Source organism: Condylostylus longicornis, unplaced genomic scaffold (genome assembly GCF_029603195.1).
Source record: "Condylostylus longicornis isolate FDR11 unplaced genomic scaffold, ASM2960319v2 ptg000013l, whole genome shotgun sequence".
NCBI lineage: Eukaryota > Metazoa > Arthropoda > Insecta > Diptera > Dolichopodidae > Condylostylus > Condylostylus longicornis.
The window spans coordinates 14,534,711-14,545,461 of record NW_026577982.1 but is presented as its reverse complement, the minus strand read 5'-3'; the positions used below and the strand labels follow the sequence as shown (position 1 = coordinate 14,545,461).

At 26.2% G+C, this 10,751-nt stretch overlaps 1 protein-coding gene across 9 annotated transcripts in view; it reads left to right on the top strand.

Moving 5' to 3' along the window:
* Positions 1 to 7,179, top strand: part of LOC129605505 (E3 ubiquitin-protein ligase Ubr3) — a 30,199-nt gene extending 23,020 nt beyond the window's left edge. For all 9 annotated transcript variants that reach the window (XM_055515298.1, XM_055515295.1, XM_055515302.1 and 6 more), the window contains exons 8-14: positions 1,762 to 3,658; positions 3,720 to 4,690; positions 4,761 to 5,184; positions 5,247 to 5,869; positions 6,046 to 6,177; positions 6,245 to 6,384; positions 6,441 to 7,179. In XM_055515298.1, the coding sequence (XP_055371273.1) occupies positions 1,762 to 3,658; positions 3,720 to 4,690; positions 4,761 to 5,184; positions 5,247 to 5,869; positions 6,046 to 6,177; positions 6,245 to 6,384; positions 6,441 to 6,558 (4,305 nt within the window). In that variant the 3' untranslated portion in view covers positions 6,559 to 7,179. The remainder of the gene's footprint in view (positions 1 to 1,761; positions 3,659 to 3,719; positions 4,691 to 4,760; positions 5,185 to 5,246; positions 5,870 to 6,045; positions 6,178 to 6,244; positions 6,385 to 6,440) is intronic.
* Positions 7,180 to 10,751: the final 3,572 nt, after the last annotated feature.

Sequence of the window (10,751 nt, the reverse complement as noted above, 5' to 3'; positions counted from 1 at the left end):
TAAATGTGCTTATATATTTACACTCTTCGTATATTTATTATTTTTACATCGAATCGAGATATTTTTATTATACAGAAATATACATTCATACATAAGTGATTAATACAACACAAGAGACAAGCACAAGAGGTAGAAATATATAATTTCTAAAATGCCTCAGTGACTCTGTCTGTCCGTGTAATACTGTAATCTCTAGGTGAGCAATAAAATAAGTTTAAGTATGTATTTTATATGATAGAAGTTTTTATTACGAATACAAGTTGAATTAAGTTTGAGTTGAAAACGAGAGTTGAATATAATGATAATTATAAATTCGAAAAATAACAGTTATAAAATATACAAAATAATAAGAATGGTGATGTATATACATACATACATATATAGGAAAAATATATGAATGGTGGTAGAGATTTATATTCTTGGAACAGGCTTCTACTAATTAATTTTAGATAGTCTTTATCAAACACAATGGTCTGTTCAATCAACTTATTACAATTTAGCATTTTTATTACCTATACGTTGTAAAAATAGTTCTAACAATTCGGAATTATATTATTGTAAATATAAAATAATAATCTATAACACATTCAATATGGTTTTGTTAACAAAAATTTTAAAAATTAAATTACGGTTTATTAAATTTTTGTCATTTAATCTAAACCTTTAAAATCTATTTCGTCGATTGCCATAGAAAATAATAATCTATCCTTGGTAATAATAAAACAATGCATAATGTGCAATTGTAATTAATTACGACATGAATGACGCGACGACGCTCAGTGAAAACCATTTTGAATATTCTCTCTTTTAAAGATACGTTGTTTATATCAATCTCTTATTTATTGTCACCCTATTTTAGTATCTATAAATTTTTATTAAATATAAATACCTACATATGTACACGAATAATCGACGTCTGAGCGCTTTATGTAATTTTTATTCTCTTCATTCATAAAATTATTATGGAAGTGCACCAAATGTAGTAGTATTTGTTCAACATAATTCAACCAACAATAACTGCATTTTGGAAACAACGACAATTTTATAAAAATGTGGTTTGCAAGCCTAGAGACTGATTCTTGTGCTCACATTTGCTAAACAATTTTTTTTATTGTTCCCAGAATCAAATGTAGTTCTTTATAAGTTTTTTAAAATTTGTTACGAAAATATATGCCTACATACATATGTATATGTATGTACGTGTATATGATAAGTTTGAATTATTTTAATTTTTGTAATCAGCCTAGACTTTTGCTTCCTTAAGAATATATTATGTGTGTATGTATCTTTTATAATTAAACAATTTCGCTCTTTAAAAATAAAATGGAAAAATATGTTTAAGAGTAAGTTTTGTTAATAAATATTGAGTTTTTAGAGTACTTTTTAATCAATATTTTCAATCTGCTATCAATTCAATTTTAGGGTCAGTAAAAGTATGTTTCTCTTGGAATTATTGCCAGGTTTGATGATATGTATTTGCAATGGAATATTTTGAAAAAGGGAATTTACCTTTTTGTTTATTTCTTACACAGGAGTGTTCTGAAACTTTGTGACTTTTACATTTGAAACTGTTAATTTTACATTTTGTTGGAAAATTTTCATGTTATTATATCAACATGTAATTTGTTCATTCTTTTTTATGTGTACTTATATATAATGTTAAAAAGTATAATATCTATGTGCATATGTACATACATATGTACTTCATTATAAGAAAAATTTGAATGCTAAAACTTATTAACTTTTTCCTTCTTATTTTAGAGTTTCTTTTATGAAATATTAGCTGGTATATGGATAAGGAACGGTTTACAAATCAAAGGACAAGCAATGACATATATCCAAGCGAATTTTTGTAATTCAATGGTTGATATGGATTTATTCTTCCTGCAAATATGTGCAACCCAATTACCCGCTAGTGTTTTTTTAACAACAACAATTGACTCATTTGGAGTATCCGACTGGCTTGGAATGTCACCGTTATCAACACCACAAGAAATGGAACAGGATTCTATGTTGGAAGGCTTTTTAACATTTTTAGCAACATTAGCAACATCTCGAACAAATTTGGGGAATGATGAACGTACGCAATGCATAATTGAAATTAGTGCTCTATTAGCTACAGAAAACAAAACACATAGTCAACTATTAGAGTTGATGCCAGAACGTTCTGGAAATGTGCATACGAAAAATTTTGAAAAATTTTTAAAACAATTGTCAGTTTACAAAGCACCAGCATCACGTTCAGAAAATTTAGAACAAGGTTTATTTATGCCAATAGATGAAGTTTGGGAACATTTTTACGATCCTTTGCACGTTTTGTTAAGAGCTGTGCACAGACGAGATTTTCAGAGTTCAATGGATCGTTTTGGAAATTATGTCAAAAGCAAAAATAAGATGCCAAAAAGTGGCAATTTGTGGCCACCATTTAGACTACCACGTCCAGTTGGGGAACAATTCAGTGATCCATGTTGCATATTAAATTCTCGTGTCTTCCATTCAACAATATTGGCAATATTACATCGCGCTGTTAATTCGCATAATATATCCGAACATTTATTGGCATTGGCAGTATTTTTACTTGAAATTGCTGTAGAAAATAGTGATAATTTGAAAACTAATAAAGACACAATATCGGAATGTGAACGAAATACAAGTGGTGGTTATTATTCAAGATCTTCTCGTGATGCTCCAGAGCTATTACAGTGTTATCCAACTGATAACCTTTTCGAAAATTTGCGTTTTAATGTTCATAAAGTGTCCTTAAAGCCACAGGAACCACAAGTTACTCCCAGTTACAATACAAATAATTTTGATAGCGATCAAGAGTGGGATGTTTCAGAAAGTGAAACATTACCAATGATCGTAGGACATGACATGTTACCACCAGCTTCTAGTGGCATGGAAGTTGCAATACCCCAAGATTTGTCTATTGTTTCCGAGCAATCATTAGTAATACGCAGCAATAGTCAAGAAGAAGATGTCAGTGAAGACGGTAGTATGCACGGCGGAAGTGGCGGTACAGTTATTGTAGAAGCAACGACTCCAACTGAAGAAAATATTAGTAGTGAAGGAACGGTAGCATCCAATTCTGAAAACAGAAATTCGACAAATCGATTCGATTCAATGGAACTTCAAACTATAAATAACATAGCATCACATTTTGCTCTGCAAACCATAGCGTTACCTGAAAGTGGTATGGAAGTAGCTATACGCCGTGAACTAGGCTTAGAATCAACAAATCATCAGCATACAAATGTACGCCAACCACCATCCACTCATCAAACTGAAATGTTTTCCCCAACTTCAAATAATGTAATGTTATTGCCATTTCAACGTGTTCAACCAGTTGCTATTCCTAGTCGTAATCTAGACGTAGTGCCTACTCACGGAAATCGTGTTATATCAAGCACTATGGCAGCTGGGGGAAGTCGAAATAGTAACATCGGAAGTGGTATAAATATAAGTGGAGGTTGTACTAATAGGAAACGTGCCATCGAAAATGCCTTTAGTATAGATTCCGACACGGTGTTTTTGGATGAAAGCATTCTATCTTTACTTCTCAAACTACACTCTCAATTAAGCGGTACTTTAGATAGTTTCTCCTTAGAAGACTATTTTTATGATAAAAATGAAAATGACGAAAGTAATTTTAATGAAGGTATGTAATCCCATTTATGTTAAATAAATTAATATTTATGAAGTATTATAAAATGTTTTAGAATCTGCTAGTACTTCTATGGATGTAGACTCTGAGGAAGCAGGGCCATCTTCTTCAATTAGAAATGACGAATCAATACTGGAGAATAAATCTAGTCGACAAAATAATCGTATTAAAGTTTCTGAATCTCGTGTTGGAGATGGCCCTTATTTCATTGGAAACTTGTTGCGAAAGATTGCTAAACGTAATGAAGCTTGTGCTCAAAATATTGATTTAATACGACAACGTTTGTGGCCAAATCAAAGAGAAAAACAAGCTGAACAAAAAGCAAGAGAGGCTAAAGAAAAAGAAGAACGTGGAAAACGAGCTCGTGAACGACAGCAAGAACTTTTGGCAGAATTTGCTAATAAGCAAAAACAATTTATGAAAATGGCTGCTGAAAATATGGATATTGGGGAAGAAATTGAAGATGATGAAATTGAGCAACCTCGCGAGAAAGAATATGATTGTATAATATGTAATCGAACTAGTGCTAGTACCGAAACAAACCCTATTGGTTTGGTGGTTTTAGTGGAATCATCTGGTGTCGTTGGTCATCGACGGAAATCTGAAGAACGCTTGAAATTACCATTGTCATCTAGTGAAGCTGATGAACTAATGCTCAGTACACGTTTGGCCACAGAATTTAATCGCCGTACAGTTATTTTAGGTATGAAATTTGGTGAAGATTCCTGGTATTTATCTAACAATTTAGCATATGAAACTGGAATACATGTTCAATCATGTGGTCATCATGTACATTTGACATGTCTTGATGCATATTTAAATTCATTATACCCAACACAAAGACAAAATTTACACGTTGAACGTGGCGAATTCTATTGTCCAGTGTGTCGGCAACTATCAAATTCTGTGCTTCCTCTAAGTCCTCAATTAGATCGCCTAACACCAATTATACGATCTGGACAACATAGTTATGAACAGCTAGTCAGTGAATTAACAAACTTAATTAAGGAAAATGAAAAACCTCCCGTAAGATTTTTTTTTGCACTAAAACCAATATTTTAACCTACTACATTTAAATAATTTTTTTCTTTTAAAGCCTACAACAAAATTGTCTGAAGCGATGGGTAGGGCTATGGAAGATATGACTAATATAACACATCGTAAGCAAAAACGTGTTCCCCCGACATTTAGAAGTCTTTTTTTGTTTGTAACATCTATAGCAAGAACAAATTTAGAAGCTGAAATAATACAAAGAGGTGGTTCTTTATGTACTAATAACACAATTAGATATAAACCAAAACGGGAATGCATAGTTCCTCTATTACATGTATTATCTGTTCACATAAGAGTTTTAGTTGTATGGCCCTTATGGCGATCATGGGCTTTACTAGCCGGTTTACCTATATTTGATTCAGCACCAGTGCCTTCACATTGTAAAGAATTTATACCTAGTCTTTTAGCTGATCCAATTGCATTATTAATCAAATTCATATTATTAGCTCCACTTCATTTGGATCAAGGTAAATATTTAAACTTTTGTATATCAATGGATTATTTTACTTTCATTTATAAATATTTTCAGTGTATTTCACATGCATAGTTAAAGCAATGTATAATTTACTTTATTACCAAGTTGTTGTTCAGCTATGCACAACTTTGACTGATTTAGAATGTGATGAAATCATAGAAAAGTATTCAAATAAATCAAATTATATTAAAACAACTGGAGTTAAGAATTTAGGAGCTGCATTAGCTTTTGTCTTATCAAATACAGACCGTTTAAAACAGTTAAGACGTGAAAGTGTACAATCATCAACAGCAAATTCATCGATACACTTAGGTACAATGGAACAAAACTTACAAAAATTATGCTTACCATTTTTAAGAATAGCAGCATTATTACGACATCATTTATATAGGCAGGAATTGCCAGAAATAGCGACACCACAATTAGAATTTGTTCGCTTAGTATATTTCCTGGAATTGGTAACAGAAAGTATGGATTGGGATTGCTTTAATGCTTCAAAGGCGTTATGCTTCATATTGGGCACAGAACAAACTTTACCCAAATTTTGGTGCGAACAACTTTTGTCAGAAACGCCACCGCCAACGGACACAATTAGGGAGCTAGTAATGAATCAACATTTGGATTGGCATCAGCCAAAACTTTTAAAATTACCTAAAGAATATGAAAGATTATTTACGGTAAAAGTTTTTTCAGATTAAAAAATTTTTCATTTTTTTTCATATACATACATTGTACATTTACTTTTCTATATTATTCATACCTACATATATTTAAATTGAAATTTTGTTTCATAAACTGTAAATTCCTCTAAAAGGAAATATCTAAATAAAACTTCTTACTTTTATAATTACAGTACTATCATGAGAGTGCTTGCTTGAGTTGCCTACAAGTGCCAAAAGAAAGCTCAATTTGTCTATTATGTGGAACCATTGTTTGCTTAAAACAACAGTGTTGTGCAGTTGGTGAATGTTGTGAAGCAGTTAGAGTAAGTAAATTTAATTATATGTTTCAAACTTTAAAGTGAAATTTCTGTTTGTTCTTTTTTATAATAGCATGCAATAAATTGCGGAGGTGGAATAGGAATATTTCTCGTTGTAACATCAACTTACATAATAGTTATCAGAGGAAGAAGAGCTTGCTTATGGGGTTCTTTATATTTAGATGATTTTGATGAAGAAGATAGAGATTTAAAGTAAGACATTATTGCAATTTCAATCGAATTTAAAAAACTATTTGTTTTAATTTTAGACGTGGAAAACCACTTTACCTTAGTGAAGATCGTTTCAATTTACTAGAATCACAATGGTTGTCTCATCGTTTTGCTCACACAAAACACACCTGGGTATTTCATCGTGACTTGCTATAAGGCTATGTAAATATACAATATTTATAAAATTTTTCTCGCTAAATAATTTTTTATTAAACTTGTTTTTATATTCTTTTTTGTTTAATTTTGAAAGACATTTTGTTTTTTTAATTTTTTAAATAATTGTTCATAAAGAAAGTATAGTTTTATTATTGAATTTGTTATATTGTTGAACAATAATGTATAACATATTAAAAAGCATATATGTATCAGGAAAAGCTGTACCGCGTTCTTTTTAAGATTAGTGGATCTTAAAATAATATATTCTGTGCATATATGAATTTTATGAAGAATAAAGGATTTTTGCCATTAAGTTCTTTTTTCGAATCTATTTCAAATTCAATAACAAATCTAAATTTATCATAAACTAAGTTAAGATGATTACAGAACAAATATAATTGAAAAATGCTTAACAATATCTCCTTTAGTAAAAATGTTAGAAATAGAAATAAAAATGAATGAAATGTGAGAAAATAAGTAAAAATTAATTATAAACGCACTAATATTTCAAAGTAATTACAATAAGTACATATGATAATTATTACAATAAATAATTATCACTTATTATAAAATAAAGTGTTAAAAAACATAAAATATTTGTGTGATATTTTTTAATTCAAATTAGACTAATAAAATAAAACATAAAAAAAAAATTAAATATTAACGAAAAAAAATTTTTTTTAAAAATATTATTGTATATGTAAATTAAAACAAATTATTTAAAAAAGAAAATATTTTTATCACTCAGCAAAATTTATATTATAATTACTATTATATTGTAGTTAATAAAATTATTTTGAAAATTTGAATAAAAATATTAACGTAAAATATTAACTATGTAATTTGTTAAAATGCAAGACAAATTTTTATAAATTATTTCAACAATAAAATTGTAAATTTTAATGCATTCTAAATAAAAAAGAAAAAAAAAATTTCAAATAATAATTTAGTTAAATGTCTCCTTATTTTAAGGCTATTCTCAAACTTTTTGCAATTCATATTCTTCGAAAATATGTTGTAATACGAAAATAAAAGGAAAAAAAATTTAGTTGTACATTTTTTATCATAATCAATTCCTATATATATGTACTTGTTATTCCTATATATATTTTTAAGATTTGTATAAAATACTAAATGCAAATTAAGGTTGTTTTCTTTTGTTATCATGCTCAATTTCTTTTATTTTATATTTAAGATGTAAATAACTAATTTTTAAACATTTTTCTTTATACTGCAAATAAAATGACAAATCATTTTACAAATTAAATTTGTACATTTATTTTTCTACTTCGAACAGAGAAAAAAAATTAAAATTTGAATTTTATATTGATATTCGATTGCAATGAAATAATTGAACTTAAATTATTTAATTAAGTGTGAAAATTAATATCTTACTGGATACACATATGTATTTGACAATATTTTTGGAAAGTTTTTAAATTATATTTTATAAAAAATTTTCAGTACTCTTATAATCTTTTTAATAATATGTCCATATTTATTATTTTGCTAAATTGATAAATGAAATTGAATAAAAGAAAGACTGCAATGTGAAAATGGCTTGATTTTTTTCGCAATATTACGATCAGTGTTTTTGATCAGGACACGGAAATGTTTCCATTCAAATTGCCATTTAAATTATTCAATGAAGTAAAATTTCTTAATTTCATTTAAATACTTGTACTATTATTTTTGTACCATATAGAATAATATTAAACATGCTATATCGTTTTTACTTTAATATTAAAAAATTTTTGGTGAAAATTATATTTCAGTTTTATATAATTACATTATCCATTCGATTATGGCAAATTTAAATTTCTTTGATCAGTGAACTTTAAAATACGAAAAATTAAAAAGAAATACGAATAGAATTTAAAAAATTATCAATACGTTTTAATAATAAAAATTATTGTAAAATAAAAAAAAGGATATATAATTTAATAATTATTATTGTCTAATTGTTGAAATAAAGATACACATATATATTATGGTATTATATTATGTATAAAATAAATTTAGTAATGTTTATTATTTTCAATTTAACATAAAAATTAAAATGATTTTATTACTACTAGTTATTTCGTTTTTATTTAAGTAAATAAAATTGAAGAATTTGTATAAAATAAGATAATTAAAAGAAAAATTAATTATTATGCTACAACATTACACATATTAAAAAAAAAGAAGAAAAATAACATTAGTAAAAAGCAGATATATATTAAAAGTAAATAAAAACTTTTAAAAAATTTATTCGATGTTTTTTTCTTATTTATTTAGCTATAAAAATCATTTTATTCTTAATTTTAAAACCACATTTTTCAGATAGTTCATAGTTCATAGTCTGCCGGTATAATAGATAGGCTTTGCTACCATATTTGATATTTAAAAGCCAAAAATACAAGCAAATCGCATAATAAAACATCACATATAAAAACAAATTCTAACGCGGAGGTCTTGATAAAACACTAAGGATAGAAGGTGGATAATATTATTTTCTCATTTTCATAGCTGTTGTATGGAAATATAAAAAATTCAAATTAAAATTCGAGAATAAAAATTCAAAAAATAAAACTACATTATTTATTTATCACGACATATATATTTTCTTTTATATATATATGAATATGTTATAGATTTTTTGTAAGTTTGTATATCCAAAATATTATTTATAAATCCTAATTCATACATAAAATTTCAATATGTATTGTATATAATAATAGATATTATATTTTCGTTATTAAATTCTATTTTTTAATTTTAATATTAAGTCACATAAAAATCAATTATTATATTGTATTATGCCATAAATATTATGTGTTAAAATTATATGTTTATAATGGTATATGTTGCATTTAATATGCTTTATAATGTACTATTATTTTTTAGGATAGATTAAAATCATTATAGTTACAAGTTCACAAATTCAATTACATAGGATCATTTAATGTTCCTGACATTTCAAATTGTAAATTTTAATAAATACCCTTTTAATTATATAATTTTGAATTTTTCATAAAATAAATCATTCTCAAAAAATAAATCATCAAGTTATTTTCTAATATTTTAATATGAAATTTCTGAAGTTAATTAATTAATTAACTTTTTTCAAAAACCAATCGAAATCAACTTTTGCAAACTTAGGCGAGAATCTCAAACTTGAATATATAAATTGGGTAAAATTTAAAAAAACAATTCTTTTTTTTTTCAATATTTAAAAGCCTTTATTACTCTTTTTTTTTATTTAATTATTTTAAAAATACATGAATTAGTTTCTGACTAGGCCTATCGTTGTCAATTGTTCCCTATTTATAGAGCAACATATTAATTTAAATGATTAATTAATATTAAAAAAAAATATTAGAATTTCTCTATATTATTTATTTTTGTGAGCTAAGTACCCCTCAAATACATATTTTATTTCAAATATATACATATTATAATGTTATTGTAGTTAATGTATTGATGTTTTTTTTTTTATTTATTAGATTAGAAAATTAGTTATTATAATGTAAAAAGCTAAATTAGTAGGAAACTTGGTAGGTATTGCCTCAAACATAGGTGTACATTGTATTATGATTAAAAGTTGTAAAATGATAAAGTTTACAAAGTATTAGTAATAAAATTGATAGAACTTTTTATTTTCTTAAATAGTTAACCAAAATTTTATTTGTTATATTAGAAAAAATATTAACATGTTCATATAAAACAGGAACATTTTATACACATACACATATTATAATAAATTGAAATTTATGTCAACAAGTGTTTAGGAAAACTTATGAGAATACAGAGTACTTCTTTTCTTAAATTAGAATCTATATTTTTATTGTCGGAAAATAATTTTTCATAAATAAATATACACATTTTGCATGAGGCTTCACTTATAATTATATATTTGTACGTTAAATAAACTTTAATATTAAACCTAAAAATTATGTATGTGGATGTACCTATAAAACAATCTAAAGAATAATATTTTCATATCCTCCTATATAAAAATTAAAAAAAAATCACTTGTCGAAAATTAAAAATTGTATTCACAAACCTTAAAAACTACATTAAATATATAGCATTATTGATTTTTAAATATATTATTTACTCTAAATGTTAGAAAAATTAAAGTACTTAAAGTTTGGAGTGTTTGTCATGGTATTTTTTTTCTTAAATTAAAATCATGAAATTTGTATAAG